The 21,061-nt window shown below is 46.2% G+C and overlaps 1 protein-coding gene across 2 annotated transcripts; it reads left to right on the forward strand.

The window, feature by feature from the left end:
- Window positions 1-1,128: 1,128 nt before the first annotated feature.
- apln (apelin) lies at window positions 1,129-19,779 on the forward strand. Of its 2 annotated transcripts, none has more exons than XM_040173542.2 (3): window positions 1,129-1,755; window positions 14,422-14,594; window positions 17,483-19,779. In XM_040173542.2, exons 1-2 carry the CDS (start codon window positions 1,689-1,691, stop codon window positions 14,586-14,588), a joined length of 234 nt encoding a protein of 77 aa, XP_040029476.1. In that variant the 5' UTR covers window positions 1,129-1,688; the 3' UTR covers window positions 14,589-14,594; window positions 17,483-19,779. The 2 variants fall into 2 exon arrangements, with proteins under 2 accessions (XP_040029476.1, XP_077956785.1); XM_078100659.1 differs by having other exon boundaries at window positions 1,749-1,981; window positions 17,483-18,786.
- Window positions 19,780-21,061: the final 1,282 nt, after the last annotated feature.

Raw genomic sequence — 21,061 nt, forward strand, 5'->3', positions numbered from 1 at the left:
CTGTGTGAAGCCAGAGCTGCGCAGTCCAGGGTCACTGGGCCCCTCTTCTCAGGTCCACACCACTGAAGTGACTGTTTAGTGACAACACAGAAACAAAAAAGGGGGGGGGGTGGTGGGGGGGTTGTGTGGAAGACTATGGTTGGGGGGGTTGTGTCTGGAAGTTGGGACCAAAGGCCGGTCCATCCATCATGTGTCACTGCAGCCTTTCGGGGAACCAAGGTCTATGAACCCAAAGTTGAAGTTAAAGTCACACAAATAATATTTTATTTATTTTTTATATGGTGATTAAGTTTGATAGGTTGGAATATTTCATCACTGATTAGTGTCCCCTGGGTTCCGTACACGTAACTCAAAACATACAGAATTTACAAATGTAGGTTTGTAGAAACTTGATGTAGCTCTTTGGCTAAACACGATAAGAGAACTTTTACACAATTCACAGCAATATAAGCACCCTTTCCTGTTGATTGTATGAAAAAACAAATAAAACAAATAATTTATTTCATAGCCACGGCGGGGTGGAGGTTTTTCTTGCGGCTTTTGTTCGCGAAAACAATATAATCAGTGTAACAAACTAAAACAAATGACCTCAGGGACCCGGGAACAAATGGCGCGAGCAACGTGATGGAGCCGAGCCTCATACGTTTTTTTCCCTGCGGTTCCTCCCAGCGTCAGGGCCGCCGACTTCAAACAGCGCGGATGATTTAAGCCGAACCTCCAGCACCGCTGAGGGTGGAGGACAGTGTGCGGAAGAAAGGTCCATACAGCTGGCAGAGACACAATAGCAGGAAAGCATGAACCTCATCTCACACCTTCCCTTCTTTCATCTACTTCCCCTAATAAGCTGGTATTTTGATTTCTGGATTCCTGGCAATCTGCCCTGCTCGCAACTCAAAGAGTTCACGACAAGAGCATCTGTTTGGGTATTATCATAAACCTGCATGCACCCCCCCCCACCACCCTTCACCCCCCACTCCCCCTCTTTTCAATCCCTCCTCTTTCCTCATGCACACTTGCATGTTTGAGGAAAAGGGGTGGACGATGGCAGGTTTAAGGCAGGGGGGGGGGGAGGGGGAGAGGAAGGGGTGGAGGGGGCTTTTCCTTGACCCACAGAGTCAATGATACATAAGCCACATGACCAGCGAGACTCCAACGCGCACACGGAGGGACACACACGCCGACAGAGAGACCTGCGAGCTGACTTCCAGCACGTTTCACAGCTCCACTGAACTCCTGCTGCCTTCTTTTTTTAATTTCTGACAGAAGAAAAGAAGAAACACACACACACACACACACACACACACACATAGAGACGTGCCTTCGTTCTTGGAGTGGCGCTGTCACACATTGATATATAAATACGCATTTAGACAAATACACAAGTCAGGGAGCCACCAGACACACATATTCCCAGGAATTGACACAGTCACTTCTGGCACACACTCACACACACACACACACGCACACACGGGGGAGCAAACAGTCTCTCTCTCTCATTCTTCCTCACTCAGCTGCTCTCTCTCCCCCTCTCCCTCTCTCTCCCTCCCATCCACACACACACGCACACACACACGCACACACGCACACACACACACACACACACACAAACCACACACACACACACACACACACCCACCACTACAGTATATCAGTGAGTGACTAGCGGAGAGCCAGAGGGGAGTGCAGAAATGAATGTGAAGATCCTGACGCTGGTGATTGTGCTCTTGGTGTCTCTGCTGTGTTCTGCCAGTGCTGGTGAGTACAGGAGCGGCCAGCCTCGTCGCCGGTCGTCTCTCCCTCTGCTTTCTATTCCTCCTCTTTCTGTTTGCCTTGTGCTCGTGCAGGCGTATGTGGTTGATCAGTTACCCAGCATGGTTAGCCTTGTGTGGGCTCTAAAAGGCAGGAATATCAGCACCTGGCTGTGTACAGTACTGCACTGCAGTGGTTATTCTGGCTGATATTGTACCGCCATGGCTTCATGGTAAACTTGAATGTGCTTTCTGTGCTTAGATTGATCATTTTCCCCTCCCTTCCTCACCTTGATGTAAGCTTCCAAGACTTGGAGATGAAATATTTATGAGGGTTTTTGTTGATGGACATGGATGTGTGGAGCTGTGCCTGGGCGACATATACCTAATGCTGGATGTATGGCTGTTATGAAATGTAAGATACGCATGGCACATGTTCTGTAAGGTGGAGTGAATCACATTCAATCTATGGCTTCATGTATTCCATCTGACCCCAGAGCTATATGATTATTACATGACTGTGATTGTGCGGCAGGGCAACACAGCACCTATATATGCGTGCATACCTCCTCCGGTGACGATAATGAGGACTTTAATTGTTGTACGCATCGACGAGGGCACAGATCCCAGATGCATGCGCCGTCTCCCGGGGGGGCTCAGTCTTGATGCCTTGTCACAGTGAATTTCCGTAAAGTGCTGCTGTGTCTCTGGAGCCATTGTTGGACTAGATAGCGATTCCACTGTGGATCCTGTTTGATATTTGGAACAAAAACATTGAGTGGTGACAATTATGCAGCGGCAGGGAACGCAGGGGGCGAAGCTTATTGATGGTGGGGTCAAAATGGGTTCCGGGAAATGTGGCCGCGGGGTTTTAGTTTGCAGACGGACGGAGAGGTCTGCAGATGTGATGCAGGTAATATTGTGGTGTGAAAAAACAACACTTAGGCCTGTGCAAATGTCTGGACAATCTATCACCTACATACCAACTCCAGTGGCTTGCAAGACAGGCTGTGTTTATGTTAAATCCATGTGGAAGATGCTTCATACAACAAAGAGAAGATCATGGTTATAAGGCGGCGCGTGCATTGCATCTTTAGAAGGTACTGGGCTGGAGACAGTACTGTACAACGCTGTGTAGGCTATATGTTGCTAGGTGCTGTGTAGACCGGCGGTAAGATGCTCTGGACTTTATGCTCGCTCTGCGTATCGATCCGCGGCCACAGCACTCACGGTTCCCATGCTTTACCAGCACATTCGTTACAGCGACATGCTATTTTTGTCTGAGGCTCTCGGCACACGAGTAAACGGGAAGCAATTATCCAGCATCACGGCCAGTGTCGTTTTTCACGCCCCGCATGAGGCTAAGCATGTTCCACGCCCGACAGCCCGCCGCGCTGCACCGGCGACGGGGGGAAAACAAGGCTGCCGTGCCTCGAGCTTTCATGGGAGCTTATCCCTCTCAACGTCGTTTGACTCGTGCCGCCTATGTGGCTTCCTGTTCCTCGGGCCGCTGCTGTAGTATCACAGCCCCATTGACATGGACGGAAGAGAGAGAGAGAGAGAGAGAGAGAGAGAGAAAGGGAGTGAAGGAGAGGGAAGGGATGCGAGTGTGTTGCGGCGTTGATGGGTGTGGGGAGGGATGCTAGCTGGAGTGTGTCTGCGTAGCACCAGCCTCTGCTACAGTATGCGCTGTCGCGGGAAGGTGTCGGGAGAGGCTCTGCATGTAGGCAGTGGGTGTGAAGCCTTTCATCTTGAGACAAACGCTTTTCCAGTTCAGTGGGCTTTCTCTCTCTCTCTCTCTCTCTCTCTCTCTCTCTCTCTCTCTTTCTCCCAGGCATCTGTGTGTGGACCTGTGTGTCTGAGAAAGACGAGAGGGATGCACAGCGAGACAGACACAGCATTGGAGTGTGTGTGTGTGTGTGTGTGTGTGCAGGAAGCAATGAGTATAGACTGTAGATTCTGACTGCTAGAGGTTAGGGAAGTGTGCATGATTGTATCTATGGATGCATTTGCATTTTAGCAAGAAGTCTTATAGCGCAACAGGCGATTCAACTCTACAACCTAATGCTACTTACGATACTCATTCAGTACACCAAAAAGAGCTGCTGTGGCCTTCTCGATGTAATATTTGCATCCTTAAGGCAGCGCACTTCAATTACCCATCCTTGAAAAGCACTCTGGCTGAAGAGTGGGCTCCAGCTTTAGAAATGTGGTTATCCATAATTCATCCCGAGGCCGATCGGTCTACCTCCCTGTCTAACTCCTAAGACTGGTTTAGAAACAGCCTCAGAACATTCTCGCGTCTGTCACAGCCGCTTAAAAGAAATCAAAGCTTCGGCTTTTCTCTGCCGCGGAAACACCCTGCCAATGCTCGGCAAGGGACGCACGGGATAAAAACAATAGCAGCTGGCTCAGACACACGGCACAGACAGCACACACACACACACACACACACACCTGGGTTGCACAGGTAAGCCAGTTGTGAGCGTGAGCCGTGCACGAGGCCCGGATCAGAGCCATTATCTGGCAGAGAAATCTTCTGCTTGGGAGGGAGAGCGGAGATTTTATGAGAGCTGTCAACAGTGCTATTATTCCATATTAAACTTTGATGTACTGTTGGGGCTGGCAGCGCTGTGGCACCGTCGTGCATGCACACTGTACTGGAGCTCGCCTCGGTCCCCTCTCCCCACCAAGCGCGTCATGGGTCAAAGTACGGCAACGACAGAGCGCTGCCCTCTGAATGCAGCCGCTCATTAAGGGCATTAAACACCGCCGAGCCGCGTGTGATTAGTTAGCTGACAACACACGTAGGTTCACAGTAACCAAATACAGGAAGCCTTAAATCATTATCCTACGTTTTTTTTCTAATGTAAAGAAGGTGTTTGTGCCTGTGGACGTGGTTACGGTGGTCGCGGGGAGAACAAAGGCACCTAAACCTTTCCAGATGTGCAGGCATAACATAATAAGAGTGGGCAAACATTTGTGTCAGTGGGGGGAGCAGTGGGAAGGTTATTAGGGGATTATGGAGAATCACAGAGCCTTTTCCTCTTCTTTTTGTTTTTTAAGGCACAGGAGCTTGTGAGCCCCAGCTGGCTTTAGTTCACGCAAAAACACACACACACACACACACACACACACACACACACACACACACACACACATATTGGCAGATGAAATCCTTTTCAGGAGGAACCTGGATTTCCTCTTCATGATGTATTACGTGGCAATAGAGCCAGCAGTCTTAAGCATCAGTATAGTTTATCTGCTGCAGACAAAGCACCCCCCCCCCCCCCACCTTCCACACACACACACACACTACACATTCCATAAGTTGTGTTTGGGATGTGAGTTAAGAGGGATTTGTTATCTTCTGACTGCTGTCTCTCTTGTTTGGCTTCTAAAATAGCAGCGTTAGACCCTTTCCTAATAATAAAGTATCCACACAGTAAGATCCATGTTGCCTGGTTTTAAAGATGAGAATTTGACAATGTGCATAATGTGAGATGAGAAGATGCGATGAGATAATGTGAATTTATCAACATTGGTCGTGAACGCTCAAGGAGGGCTTCTTCTTCTTCCTATTCTGCAGACATAAAACCACAGCCAATGTTGCAAATCAATAAGGATCTTTTTGTGTAAAGGTACTTTGGTTTTACGAGCATTCAAGTAGTTTTATCAGCTCAAAACATGATATATTTAAATGAAAACACGTTGAGCTCATGATATACAGCAATAAAAGTCTGTATCCGTGGCTCCTCCCCCTATAGGGTTCATGAAATGCAACTCCTCCATTTCTACGTTTTCTTCTTTTTACGCTTCTGATAAACTCCTTTACATCTGTATAATATCACCAACTTGAGCTCGGTGAATGACACTCACAATTGCTCTGGAGTGGGTGGGAATTAAGGAAGAGATTTAGTGAACAATCATAACTCATTTGGTAGGGATATAAGGCTCACCTTTGGGCTAGCACTCCCCGGAGAGCTCCGCCGTTGAAGACTTTGGCATATGTGACTGCTGGGCCGCTGTAATGTAATTCAGAACCCTTTGAATGAATAAATCTACTCACTTAGATCTTCCCCTGAGAGCAAATGCAACGAAGGTGGGAAAAAAAGCAAAAAGACAGGCCACGGGACGGAAAGATATAAGGGCGGCAGGAAGAGAGGCTGTCCGGGAGCTGAGAGGCTGTGTCATCAAGTCATGGATACATTTAAAAGCTCACAGCGGGCGATTGAGTCTTTTTCATTCAAATGTGGAATAATGACAGTTATTGCTGGCTTTAAAATCATTATATCTATTTCTAAATAAGCTTGTCGAAGGTCGATTTGTACTTTCCTCCATTCAAATTGTTCCACTTAAGTGGTTATCAAACACTAATCATGTAAAAACCTTCTGCAGAGGTGTGACAAAAAACAAATGTGAGTCTAATTCAAGCGAGTTGCTAGATTTATGAGGCCAAGACGCAATTTCACTCGCCCTCTGCAATCTTCATGAGTGACTCGTGTTCTCGGCGGCTCAGCTAACTGCGCTGAATTACTTTTAAATTAAATTCTGACTCCATTCTGATTCCTGACGTACACGTCGGTTGCAGCACAGACCCCCCTTTGAGTTTGGAGGCACAACCTGGAGCTTTGGGTCGGAGGGTCTGTGGAAAGGGAAGGGGGGTGGGGGGGGGGGGGGGGGGGGGGGGTCCTGTGTTAACCAGACCTCATGTGATCACCAGACCCTATCCTCAGGCCCGGGGCACTCCGCACAACTTAATTAGAGCCAGATATTTCCCCAAAACTGCTCTGTTTTCCACCAGTGACCAATATTAAAGTGATTTATGACTCTCTTCTTGAACATTAAGTGTTACATTTATAGCGGCAGTCCCGGCAGATCAGATTCCCCATCAAGATGTGAGTGGACATATTTATTAACGGGCTGCCAGGCCGCAGAATAAATATTACGGTGTTTAGGAATGCAGGTTCTTTAATTACTTTCATACTCAATTTGTTGGAACGCAAAATGGAAAAATATGACTTCTGGCTGTTGCTTTGTCATAAGTGCTAGAAATCAATTCTTACTGCCCCTAAAACGTTGTGTAGTAAAAGTCAATTACTTGCGACAATTAAATAAATGGATCGAAAATATTTCATAAGTGCTGCCTAGTTGGCTTTTTTTAACAAAGTTCTTACTTCGGAAAATGGCCGTGTGTATTGGGGCTATGCCTGGCGTAGAGGCACTTCGATTTTGGATTTATTTAGAGACACCCGCCCTTCCCCCCTGCCAATGGGATCTGTGTAAACTCCGAGCCTGAGGCAACAGGATGTGCGTGTCACTCCATTCTCAGAGACTTGTAGGACGTGGTGGTTCGCCTCATGTGGTTTCAAACAGTCATGCGCATCGTGTTGTTGCCTGTAATGAAATGCTCAAAATGGTTAATTTACAAAAGCATGCATTATTTATTGCAAGCGCTCTTTCTTAGATTACAAGGGTTACTTTCTCTGGGAGATTATGTATGTTGATGAATGCAAACACATCAGGTTGCTAAGCTAATCCCAACAGTTGGTGGAAACCTTCTAACCACAGAGGGCCGATCAGCTGAACCTCTCCGTCAGGGGAAAATCCTCGTAAAGTTTATTCCCTCATTTAATAGGTGCGACAGAATATTTTATTTCATAACCTTTGTGCAAAGGAGCTTCTTTCCTGCACACCATATGTTCAGTATATTCATAATAACATTTTGTTTTAGCTGATAGCTTTCATCCCAACGATGCCAGTTAAAGTAAAATAAGGGTAACATCCAAACAGCAACAATAAACGGGATTCTAAAACAAATCATACAATTAAATGTGTTATGAATATCATTATATACTTTTTACCTTAGTGCCATTGTTGTTCTTGTGCTACAAATCATATTCATTTTTTCTTGCGTGCTGGCTTTTATAATCACAGTATTCTATAACATAACTACAGCGCTACATTTAGAAGTATCACGTTGATGTTCTGTTTTTTTTTTAATGGAAAATTCTACTGTCAAAATATGTTTTGTTTTTAAAATATTTGAAGACGTATGCGTGATCAATAGAACACAATTTAATGCAGGAACCTTCCTTTGGTTATCTTACATGTCATTTAGCATATATAACACATATCGACATCTGAAATAGGGATACCCTTTGTCGAATGAATCCATCGAGATAAGCTTCAACACAGTCTGATGCAATGTTGCTGCTATTTCCCTGTATATGCTATAGGGAGCATGGGAGGTCCCCTCAGGCTTTAGGAGCCGCAGTGAACCCTTCGCAGTGACGTTTCTCTGCCTCTTTCTTTCTCCCACAATACAAATGGGAGATGCGATGCAGGTTCACAGCATGGGGGGGGAGTGATGACACAAGAGAGGGAGGGGGTTGTGTTTCACATCCGATTAGCGTGCCCATGGAAACGGATGGTTGGAGGATCCCTTTGCCCTTGACATGCAATCTCCAGAGATAAGGGCAACGGTTGGTATCCTTACCTACCTGCTGTACCCGTCATGCGCAGTGGATGGAGACAGCAGCATCAGCATCTCTCGCCGAGCAAAGTTGTGCGGATGAACGTTTGCAGGCCTCCAGTCCGTTCTAACCTGCGGCAACCTGGTAGCCACAAATTCACCCCTTTGTCTGAAGTGGGATGGTGAATAAACCATCAGGCAGTCAAGTGGTGACGGGAGTCAGCGGCTTTATTAGCTGGCTCGATGCTGCTGTCGGCCCTTTGAACTCGCAGCGCTCTGATCATAGCAGCGTACGCGGCCTCACACCTCATCATTTCATACACTCTCTAATTCAGGAGTATATATAACTGACTCAAAGGGACATTTGCAGAAAGCCAGAAACGACAGGTCTGCGCAGTTAGTTTTTAATTTGTTCTGAACCTTCAGAGAGAGAGCGGGGGTTGTTTTCAAAGCGGGGGAGGGAGGGGGGGGGGCGAGGGGGCTCAGTTTGAAAGCTGCAGTAATGGGAGCAACTTTTCATGCACTTTGGTTTCCTCACTGGAGTTAACGCAGACAAAGCCAGCCTTCAACTCCGCCACAAGCCAAGCATTCGAACAATGCAACAATGCTGCATATCAAACAGTCCCTGACCGAAATAAAAGAAAGTGCCCACGACCAAAACAACCCCCCCCACTCTCCCCCTCTGAGAGTAACACTCAAAGGCCAAGTGCGGTGGCCCACAGAGGAGGTTAAAAACATCACGGTCACAGTCAGAGGACTTATCACGCATTCACACTGCGTGCAGGGAAATCTGTAAGTGGAAAACCTGGTCAATTTCAGCTGACAATGTCATTCTTTTTGCTCCAAACTGAGAGCCTTTCATGGTGGCTGCCATGGTAACGTGGCCCAAAAGTCGGCAAGCAATTGGTACCAGTTTCTGCCAAGGACCAGACTTTACTGGTAGGCATGCGATAAGCAGCATTTCAGACACTATGTGCAGGATGAATGTGTGGGGAGGCTGTCAGGCAAATCCTCCCTACGATTCCGGAGCAGTTCTGGGGCTTAATCTAGGTTAAGGGAATGTTTTTGGCTTGAACGTGGCACAATTAGCACATCTCATCCATGGCTAAATAATGCTGATCCGCTAATGTGCTTATGTGGTGGGAAGCATTTCATGTCTCTGTCTGGCTGTGTGGCTCTGGATGTAACGGCAGGCTGTGGAGGGATTCATTAGGTACGTCGAGCTACTTTTAGTGAATGAAGGAGGGAGGCACTCGATGGAGACAGCAGCGCTGCTCCTCCGACGTCATGGTAATAACCATGGCTACACACGCCAGGGTATTTATTCTTCTTCTCTACCACAAACACAAACATTGCTCTGTTACCCACAAGGATAACACACACACACACACACATGATGAGCTCCAGCTCCTTCCCATATTGACACAAATAAGGCTTTTTCATTATTATACTATGTCCTCCGTTTGGTTTTGCAATAGAAACCTAACCCATCATTACAATGGGATTATTGTCAGAATGGTCTTCACTATTAATAGTGTGCGTGCATATGGTACGTCAATATGACATTTAACACTGAAACGAGGGCAAGCTTTAATTGGGTCTCAGATTTGATACATTCATAGTGCTAAAAGGCAGTTCAGATAGAGGAATGTGCCGCAATTCATTAAAATAAATGCTAAACATCAGCCGGCAAGAAGCTCACAATGACAACGCAAAGGTATAATACTCTTTATATTGAGCATCTTCACATGGTGTGTTATAGGTGTGCAATAGGTAATAATTAACCTCAATTGAAAATAAGTATCCAAAAGAAAAAACATCATTAAGTCATTATGAAAAATATATATAAAAAATTGGCATTCCTTCATGCTAACGTTTTCTACTTAGCTCAGTTGAAGATGATCAGGGTGTCATTGGCCGAGCACGCAGCATTAGGACCTGGACTAAATGTCATGGTAATCCATCTAATAGTTGACAAAAGTCAGAGGTGGTGATGCGATCAGGTAAAATTGGGAATTTTACTTAGTGAATTTATTTATTTAGTGAATATAAATCCCACTTTCTGTGCACACGAGGTTGACTCCTCTCATTTCAGTGGCGACCCCTTCTAAGCCTCCCAGCTGATTGTTTACACATCGAGATGCATCTGGACGAACTGCAGTGAGAAGGATTCATAGCGCAGAGATGTCAGACAAGTGGAGATTAGATGTTTTTGTGGCGCTCAGAATCAATGACATTGCATGCGGTTGATCCATAATCAGCGTGCCTGTGACTGATGAGCAAGACGAGTAAACACACAGATAAGATCAATTTGTCGCGACACGTCAAACACAGCGAGGACCCAATCTCCGTTGCGTGTTTGCATTTGACAGTTCCTAAAGCTTTGCTGTTACAGTTAAGAGTCACAGACCAGCACATTTTAATCTCTCGTCTCGTAATAGCAGGAAAAACATTTTGCTGTGGCTGCATTCACAAGTGCAAATTTGTTGTTACGTGGTCGTTTTGGCAGTCGATACACAAATCAGCTTTACAACTATTAATAAGCCGCTTTGGCCCACTTGCACGCCGTCTGGGGGGGGGGATCCTGCATTGACACGCAGCGTTGAGATATGCAGTTTTGCTCTCGCCAGCCACGAGGGCGGTTGATGAACTTGGCACTGAACCAGACATGCACGAGATGTATATATCTCTCCAGGCTCCGCTAATGGACTACTTGCAGCATCAATGGGGAGAAGCTGTCAGTATTCCAATCCGCTGCGCTGCAATACGATGGAGAGCCGGCCATTTGAAATACTCAACATAAGAGATATCACCTTAGGAGGTGGTGGTGGTGGTGGTGGTGGTGAAACTAGGGCGGAGATCCTCGGGGCAGCCAGCCAGCTATTTGTCGTTAGTCTGGAGACTGGCCAGTTTATGACACTGTCGACTATTCTCTTCTGTGCCTGAATCCTTCATCCGCTCCTCTTCTTTTTTAAAGGATGCAGCCGCAGTAGTAAGAACCAGGCATTCCTAAAATTCCCTCTTTATTAAACTTTAATTAGGGAATTACCAATTGTGGGAGGAGGAGGGGATAGTTAAGATTTGTCAGAAAGAGGGCAAAAGCCGGCCTCCGAGGTCAAAAGGAGGATAGATAAGACTCTTATTTTTGTAAGGCATGTGTTATCCTGCCATTTCACGGTTTTACCAGCGGAACACAAATACAGGGATCCTCTCACGAGAAAAGATCACATAGAACACTACAGAGACTGGAACCAATTTCAGAGCAATAAGATGGCAGAGATACCTTTGTTTATGGAGATGAAATGTGCATTAACAAATGACAAACCTGACATGGAAACAATCAAAAGGTCTTTCCACGATGCAACAGATCCTGCCACGTTCAATCACCTCCTCCAGAGTTGGGTAGAGACACAAAGCCATAGCTGGTTGCAGTGTGTCACATGTTTCACACAGAGATGCCTTTCCCTACAGGCTGCAACAGTAAATCCATACCGCCTGTGTTATGACTGGGACGCCGGGCTTATTTTTAGCAGCTTTCATTTCACTTCTCCATCCTGTCGCCAGATTGCAGGGGTTGGGATTCGTCAGGAGAATCACAAGATGTTCGAAACCGCAGCGCAGAGCAGCGGCTGACAGCTCGCTACGGCAGGAGACGTCTAAATTGTCTCATTACAGACCCGGGCCATGACAGGCCGAGCCACGCAGCGAGAGGACGAGCGGATGAGCTGTGTGTGAGCAGAGGCGTAATTACTTTTTTCCGTTTTGCATTGCAGTGTGTGCATATGTTTGTTGTGTGCATAGCGACGGCGCGTGACTGCATGCATGTGTGTTCGCATCGCCCCTTGAACTAACCACTGGCTCGAACACCAGCTGCGGTCGAGGCGAGGCAGCGCATTTACTGCAGGTATCACTGCGAGACATTTATGGCGTTTTAATGGCCTGTGTCTGAAGACCCTGCACTCGCCTTTTCAGGGTTTGCGTCGGACAGGTTATGCAACTTTCCAAAGAAAAGGACCAAATCGATAATACCGGTTGCCCTCGTGCAGGGGACCGGTAATATTACGTCTACATGTGACGATTTTTGTACGTAACAGCAACGTAGTTGTTTGAAACAATCGGACAAACTGGTTATTCGGAAAATCTCAAACAGCAAAGGCTTTGCCTCTGTGTGTTCGGCCGTGTTTCAGTGGGGAGAAGAAGCAGGGCCCACCCGTAATACTGAAACACAGGGCATATTCACAGCTAAAAGCCCCTGGATTTGAAAGAAATGAGCAGAAAGCCTTCAGAATGTGTCAACGTCCGTCATTCATAGTGTATCTGGAACAATAACAGAAGGATAATGTGCAGATTAGGGCTCCAAGGGGCAAAGATGGGCTTTAGACGCGGAAATATGCTACAGAGAATTTCCCCGCTGGAAATGAATTATCCCACTGTTTCCCCGCTAATAAAAGTGTGTAACGCGCTTGTGGAAGAAGATTAGTGTGGATGTGGAACTTGAGATACGCGGCCTTGCAGGGATAGACTCTGAAAACATTCAACTTGCTGTCGAGCTCAGACGCAAAATCTCCACCGGTTCCAGGCTGAAAGCTTAAAAGGTTTTTCCTCTTTTTCTAAGGAGAGTTGTTCTTTTGAAAAGGTCTTCTGTATGCCGCGGCTGAAGGTGTCTAATTAAGAGATGCTGCAGAGGGACTCTTGAAGAAAGCTCTTGAAAACAAGCTGATCTTTGCCATTGGAGAATTCTGAGTGCCTTTGGTCATAGAGTTCGCATCGCTGCTCTGTCACAACATGGACACTAAGAGATGACAAACTCTTGAGAGACCAGGGAAGGTGGCATTGTCATGGCTTCTGTAAGCTGCTCAACTGCTGCCGTCAGTATACTTTCTGCTTTAAAAGAAAAAAAAGAGAAATCGCAGTCGACTGGCCGACTTATCTCAAGCTGTGTCCTCACGGGAGTCCTCGTAAACCAGAGGAAGGTCATTCTCTTGGGAATTCTAAAAATGGTGCCAGTGTCTCTGAGGAGAAGTGACAGGAATGTCATGACCCTGTGTGAGTGATGTCAATCAGCTTTGTTTTTGACAAAGGGGTCAGTATAGTTCTGAAAAATTCACCTCCCAATTGATTGACTGTCGTCAAGGTTATCTCAGCCTGGTCTTGAGACTTTATATGTTTAACAAAAGTAGAGGTCTGGCATGTGGAAGAAGGGGTTATTTGGGAAGCGGAGAGGTTCGTTGTGGTAAACATGGGATCCAGTGTTGTTGGAGTTTGACCTCGACTCCGGATCAAGGATTTCAAAAAATCAACTGCAAAATCACTAATCGACACATCTGCGTTCATGTAAACTCTTTATGGGATCAGAGTAAAGGTTTATGCACATTTTGTTGTTCACTGTAGATGTACTGCGTAGACTCAGTCGCCACTGAGATATTTAACCACTTAAATATGTCCAGATAAAAAATCCAGCTCTGCATCTACTGACATTTTATTGGACCTAATAACAAGCTGAGGTGTGAAAGATCACCCACACTAAATATCCCATTACAAATAAAGATATTACTGCAAAAACATTTTTCCAAAGAATCTCTGGACCACCAAAAGGAGGTCGTTCAGTTTATAGTAGGTTAAAAGGTCAGAGAGACACTTGAGGTGGACCAAACCATTTGGAAAAGAGGGGCTTAAGGGGATCAGACCACGTTTATTGAGAGATGGCCGAGAACATCTGGGTCCGCTCTCAAACACACACACACTCGCAAACATTCACACACTTTCTCACACAGACGCAGCGCTAGTAAACTCATCTCTAAGCGCGGATAAAACACGGCGACAGGATGCACATCCACGCGTTCCGGCGCTGCGCCGTGTTTGTAATCTGGAGAGAGAGAGAGAGAGAGAGAGAGAGAGAGAGAGAGAGAGTGACAGAGACATGAGACACCAGGGTTTGGGGCTTTCACGTCTATCTGCTGTGCTTCGCTCGCAACACGCTGACTTGATGAACTAGGCTGCTGGGTGGGCTCGACGAGGCCCACACACAAACTTATCTATACACGTCTCTGGTTCGATCCATCAATTACCCGCTGCGATGACTCTTTGCCCACAAATCTTTCCATAGGCTCTGACGCGAGTAGCTCATAATCGAAAATGTGTGATAAGAGGCTGGGAATTTACATCTGAGTGGTTTCTCCTCCGTGTGCGCCCCTGCAGGTCCCATGGCCTCCACGGAGCATGGCAGAGAGCTGGAAGAGGCAGCCACCGTGAGGAAAATCGTCCAACAAAACCCCGCGCGGGGCGGTCAGACCCACAGACCAGCCGGCTGGAAGAGGAGACGCCCACGGCCACGTCTCTCCCACAAGGGGCCCATGCCGTTCTAGAGCAAGGTACGTTGATGGCCGTCGAGCCAAAGAGACAAACTTTTACCGTCAACGCCGGGATAAAAAAGAAAACGGTCGTTTCTGTCGAGTCGGAGGTACTTGATTCTCAATAGTATCGGAGTAAATTCGGCTGAGTATAATTTCTCATAGAAAGTTTTAGAGGAAAAGGATTAAAAACATTCCATTTTTGATTTCATTTAGAATGGGGAACTCCATCTCTTACAGGAACACAGGGAACCCTACAACTAGATTCAGGTCCAACACATGGATGTTATTGTTGGCACTGAAAATAAGTGTATGTATTAACAGATGATTGGACTCCAGCCTGCGTAGTACAACGGAGCTTGTTTTTAAGACTACGTCATATATTTCCTAATAAGGGAGACAGTTATACTTAGAAACTGAAGCTTTGAGTCACTTCAGCCAGCGTAAATAGTTTCTCTCCAGATGATTTTGTAGATTAAACCCCTTTGTCCAAAGATAACACACTGTAGAGTACGGTTTCCCAGCTGCACAACTTTTCTGCTGAGCGAATGTTTACCTTGCTGTCGAGTAAAACAAGTCTTTGTGTGAAAACGCTTTCATCCGAAATCAGAGACAATATTTTACTTATCACCTTTTCACGGCTTCATTTTCTTTCCTGAACCAAAACAAACTCTGTATTTCTAACAAAACAGATCAAGCTTCCTTGAGAAACTAAAACGTGCTACAAGTAATTAAACAAGATGATCAAAATTACAATATACACAGACTAATATACTCGTATTACTTGCTAACGTAGCCCAACTTTCTAAATGGAAAGCAACAGCAGCTGCTTGCATGAAGTGCGGGACCCATTCACATGTCTCCTGCAGACACTGAGACAGACAAGGGAACTCAACGAGACAATATCCCTGCAGGAGGTGCCGACCATACAACACTGACCTGCAGAGGGTCGCCATAAATCCGAGCCACAGCGAGAGGAGTCTGCAGTGTCACGGCATGGTTAATCAGTTTAAGGGAAAAAGGGGATACAGGTTATAGAAGCGTGGGCGCTTTTTTCCTTCATCAGCATTGTTTCTAGAGGCTAAGCACAAAGGGGGAAACAATGAGTAAGGACTTAGCCGGGGCAGAATGCACTTGAAGGGCAACTCGGGTCCTCCAGCTTTCCTCGGCCAGCCAATAAAACGTGAGAATCCGTTCCGCACGTTCAGCGGCGAGGGCTTTGAGGGGTCAGTGCCAGATTGCCGGGCCACAAAATACAAGGAGTTTCAGGAAGTTATGAATCCTTGTGAAAGTGAACGGCCCAGTGAGTCACAATGCCGCCTCCGCAATCGCCCCCTTAGACACGACGCGCCGAAGATTCCCCTTTTCTTGTTAGTTCCACTCCGGCTTTTCTTATTATGGCAAGTTCATAGTTCACCTCATTCAAGGGTTTCCCCCAAATACCACGCCAATTCACCCAAATCTGACCACCGCGGGAATCAGGCTGTCCCCCATCAGCGTCTCAGTGATACGAGCAATGAACGGTGAAGGAATTAAAGTTCTTCGCGGTTACGACCAAGTCGTCCAACTGCCTGAGTATTAATTATTCAGCCTTTTATTTAAGGCTGCGTTGATAGAAATCAGACGGACACTTTATACATATAAGTGTCCCAAAACAGCCGTCCCAACACATAAAAAGTGCGTCCCGCTCCGTTGATTTGGATTGGAATGTCCTTTTCCTTTTCTATTTCAATGGGCGTGTTAACCCTTGCGCGCCTTTCTTCTTCCGTTTGAGCTGATGATGGGAAGAATACCTCTGGAAGCAGCCAGCGATGCGTTATGTCTGATCAAAGATAGAGTTCAATGAAGACATCCAGCTGAGGGCCAGTGAGACCCGCAGGCAGACGGGCCGTATGTGGATATGACATTAATGGAGGCGGTGACGGACTTGACAGTGTTTGTCCGCCAACTCCGCAGCCATTTAGCGTCAAAAGCAGCTCGTCTTTTATTCCCTGAGGCACCTGAAGCAGGAGTTTGACTTTTTTTTCCATCATTACACATCCCAGATGTGAGGGACTCTGAGAAGAAAGATGGCGACCCGGGTCATCCTCTATGAGCATTTGAGTGGACTCAGATACAAACGCGCCATTACCACTCTTAGTTCTCTTAGATCTAAGCCACGCCAGCGACGGTCCAAAGGGAAGACAGGATATTACAGATTGAAGGCCACGGGCAATTTATTAAAAAAAAAAAAAAAAAAACTCGAGACCGTAAGTGTGAGTAGGTGAACGAGTCTTTGATCAAAAACAACGCAGAACATGTCTGCGACGCTTCCCACGCGCTCACTCCGCTGCTCGGAGCTCGTTCCCTGAACCCAAAAGCACAAAGGACGACGACAACAACGCCACAAAGGTTTTGAAAGGTGGAACATTAGTTCTCGCAGCATTACAGGACCGCGGAAATATGACATCTTGGAACAAAAACAGGCTCTTATCAATGAATGGACCTTGTTGTCCCGCGACAAAGCTGACTGCACTACTCATTTGAAATCTCGCAGAATTATCAAGAGAAGGGGGGAAGATAAAAGGCGAGGGAAGATAAAAGATTTCCTCATTGTTAAGGATTGGTCCCGTGCCCAGAGCGTGGCACAATGTTGTGCTCGTGTACAATTGTTTTTCTTACTACCTGCAGCTCTTTTCTGTCACAGACAATGAAATCTGGTCGGAACATGTCTGGGATTTTCCAGCTGGTGCGAGATAACGTCAGGTATGACACAGTGAAGGCTGCGATAGAAACTCCCCGAGGGGGGCGTTGCATTCGAGAGGAAATTGAAATGTCTGCGGGACTCATGAAATTATATATTTTTTTTAGGAAACAAAACAAAACTCACGCTGACGGCAATTTTTCTGTGTTTTTTCCTGTTTTTGCAGGCACTGCTTTGAGCGCCCTCCCAAAGGTTCTGATTTCTAAGCTCTTCCTTTGCCTTGGGGGGCCCTGCAACGACGGGCCTACGTTTGCCCAGCCTGAAGAGTGACGTCCATAGCACCTGCTGGTTCTTCAAGCAACTCTGTCCATAAAAAAAAAATCAGGACAAGCCGCCCACCCTCAGCTCTAGGAGGAATCGGGGGCAGGGAAAGGGGGTGGGGGGGGTGGTAATATGGAGGCCGAGCTATCAGACTCTATTTCTCCGTCTCTCTCTTTCTCTTACTCTCACTCCGTATCTATCTCTGTCTTCTCCCAAGTGTTTTACCTTTTTTTTTTCTTCCTCTTTTTTTTTTCTTCAATTTTTCTATCATTTGCTTAAATAGAGCCCAATCACAGCGATTTCCCTGAGTGTCTCACACACTTTGCATGACATGTGGTGGAGGGGGAGCCCGGTCAAAAACAATCGGAAGTCTTAAAGCATCTGTGGCTTCTCCGCGGTGAGCGTGGTGTGGTATTCCCATCCCTCCAGTCCAAGGTTACTGCAGCTTTCCCGCCGATTTCACCGCTGCGTAGCAACCAAACGGCTTTACTGCGCAAAAATGGCGGCGATTACGCCTAAGAGCCGTGTCAGTTTTAATAGTTGACTATATAACCAATACCAAGTTAGATTATGATATTCTGGATGTCTGCTGCAAAAAGAGGATTTACAAAGTGTTTAAAAATGGAAACGCAAGTACTTTAATGGCATTAAATCCATCGCTTAATAGTCAGCAATGGTGCTTTGAATAAACGACAGTACGTCCACATGCAAAGTCAGGTTGGAATGAAGAGAGAGAGCACGTTATATCCAAGTGACAGAATCATTCCTTCATTTAGGAGATTCTTTAATCCAAAGCTATTTTGGTGGTCCTGAACTCATTAACACCTTTGGGGGTTTGACAGACGTGCTCAAGGTTAATGTAACATGTCCCACCTTGGGTGAGGCCCTTCGACCCCAAATCCCAATCCCAATCCCGTCCCCAAATCCCCAAGTCTTCTCACCGCAATGCTGCCCTGCGCAGCTGCTCTACACGACTGTTAACTGGCAGAGGCGGTCTGCTCCACCGACAGGCTGCCTTTTAATGAAGTGCCAAATAATAACCTTCTCCACAATGCTGCCAGGAACGAAGGAATGGACGGTTAGGGAGAAACACATTACCTCTGTTAAAAGTCTTGATACACTGTCACATTATGCATTTTTTTGCAAATAGAAAATCCCCTGCGAGACAAGGTCGGCGAGGATGACAGTTAAATTAGACCAACAAAAAAAAAAAAACACTGAAAAAGCAAATATCAGCTCAGCTAATATGCCAACCTTAATCAGCCTTCCACTAGTGCTCTGGCTGTTTTTAATATTCAGCATAAGGCTGGTTTGACCCTTTGACCGAAATCTTTCACTAACGAAACGCTATGCCTTTCCATCATACTGGAATATATTACTGTTTATGTTTATTTCTGTGTTTAAGTAGATTTATTTCTTTTTCTCAGGGTGCTGTGATAGAGGCTTGTACTAGAGCAGTCTATTTTGCGCATTTATTTAACAAAACACAAACATACAATACATTTAAATCTTATATGAGCATATTTTCGTATATTTCCTTACTCTCCCTGTATGTTTTCACCTATATAGCCATGTATCCAGAATCTAGTCACGACGCTTTCCTGCATTATGTTGGGTACAGTTGCCTTTCTAGTCCGCCCGATACCACCGCACAGGTGGTCGTGGCTTTGATCATTACGCTCATTAAATCCCCGGAGTTAATCTTTCTCATATGGATCTCCCCAAGGCTGGCCGGGGCCACTTCGTCTGAGCTCATTGTTAAATTGGCTTAGACTGAACCCCCCCCCCCCCCTCCCCCCACCCCCTTTCCTTCAGCCATCAGACCCCCGCTGATTCCGTGTGTAACCATGTAACATATTACCACTGTAACCTGTAGAGCAGCCACCTTGCAATCGTTTCCTTGTGTTTTAGGTGTGCAGAGCGACTTCCTCGTAGTTGCTTTTTTCGTTTGGATTTTATATTCCATCATTGAGCGCGCGTATTTCACCACATAAGCAACTGGTAGGTTAACCTAGTTTCCCGACACCTTTTCCCTCTCGCCATGTCTCATGCAAATGTTATAATCAAAAGCAAGAGTCCCGGCACAAGAAGCTTTTATTAAGAGGGCGTCTGAAGTCACAGTGGTAATCCGTCCCAGCCAAGATCACCTTGATTAAAAATGTATTAAATCCTCGGGCACTGTGGAGAGTAATAATTTTAGTTCCACCATTTTTTTTTTCATACCTTCTCAGACAGAGATGTAGATTTTCATTAATGCTCCTCGGAAGTGAGACTCTCACTCTCGTCTCATGTATTATTGGGGAGGACAGTAGGAGGAGATATGAGCTGGGGATGAAAGTTCAAAGCCGTTTGGATGCTGGAAGTAGACCAGGGCGCGACGGGGGGGCTCAAATCAATATTATCCCCCCATCTCAAAAGATATTGTTATGGAGCCGAGCAACGTCTGTATCCACACCGTTCTTCATGAATGTATCCGCCCCATCTGCACCAGCCACGCTGCCCTTTCAGAGACCAGAGAAAACCGGTGTTTATGTAACGGACTTTTTTTTATCTCGGTTTGGTTATTAGTCAAATCCCCCCCCCCCCCCAAAAAAATCAAAAGCCAAAAAAACCCACTGATCCAAAGCCTCTGCTGTCAACTAGTCCCAACAAATAGACGTGGCTTCGCTCCGAGAATTCTCTGTGTGGGTTTGCAAGGTTGCACTTTTGCAATTCCGTTACGCTGCTGGAAAAAAAAAAAAAATACACCCTGAAAACGAGAGTGTCTTGTTATGGAATGGGTTTTCCAGTGTATTGTGACCATTTCTTTCGTCTAGATTCTTGTCTAGCTGGTTGTCCAAAGCTTTCTTTTCTGAATACAGCGTGAAAAGCTGTGTCTTTTGTGGATGTAACAAAATAGAAAAGTAGTCTGCAGCGCAATATGTCGTGGACACGTGAAAGCTTTCAGGCATTCTTTTCTTGTGCATCTCAGCCCACAGCCCTCCCCTGCACATCAGGTTAATGGGCCTTGCGGTGTGGAAGGACAAGCACGTCCAGGCTCAAACTGAAATGGTAAACCAATACATTATGCTCGGCGAGCAAAAACCATTTTCCTTAATGGGCCTTTCCAGCAAGGCTTACACAAGAGAAACGATTCCTATCCTCTCAATGTTTCCCCCCCAGTTCCTCTTCTCTGTGAAACATCACAAGGCCTGAGTAACGTTCCTATGCACTTGTTAGCATGTTTTCCTGGTTGAGAAATGTTTGTTCTGAGAACTTGCCCCCTTTGTGTTCAGTTCCTTTTTGTTCAAATGCATTTGGTTGCGAGTGTGTAAGAAGAGGGGATGAGCAGAGCGACAGATTTGTGTTGCTGCTGGAGATGAGAAGAAGCCAGCAGCAGGTTATCGCCGTCGTCTCCCGATAGCTACACAAACAAGACCGGCACAAAATGAGAAACACAAGGTTTTAAGGTGTTTTTATTTTTTATTTTTTTAATCCGACATGT

The sequence above is a fragment of the Gasterosteus aculeatus genome, chromosome 4, assembly GCF_964276395.1.
Source record: "Gasterosteus aculeatus chromosome 4, fGasAcu3.hap1.1, whole genome shotgun sequence".
NCBI lineage: Eukaryota > Metazoa > Chordata > Actinopteri > Perciformes > Gasterosteidae > Gasterosteus > Gasterosteus aculeatus.

Coding starts and splice junctions, on each gene's coding strand:
- apln (XM_078100659.1), top strand. Junction 14,595..17,482: donor CCATGCCGTTCTAGAGCAAG/GTACGTTGATGG, acceptor CTGTTTTTGCAG/GCACTGCTTTGAGCGCCCTC.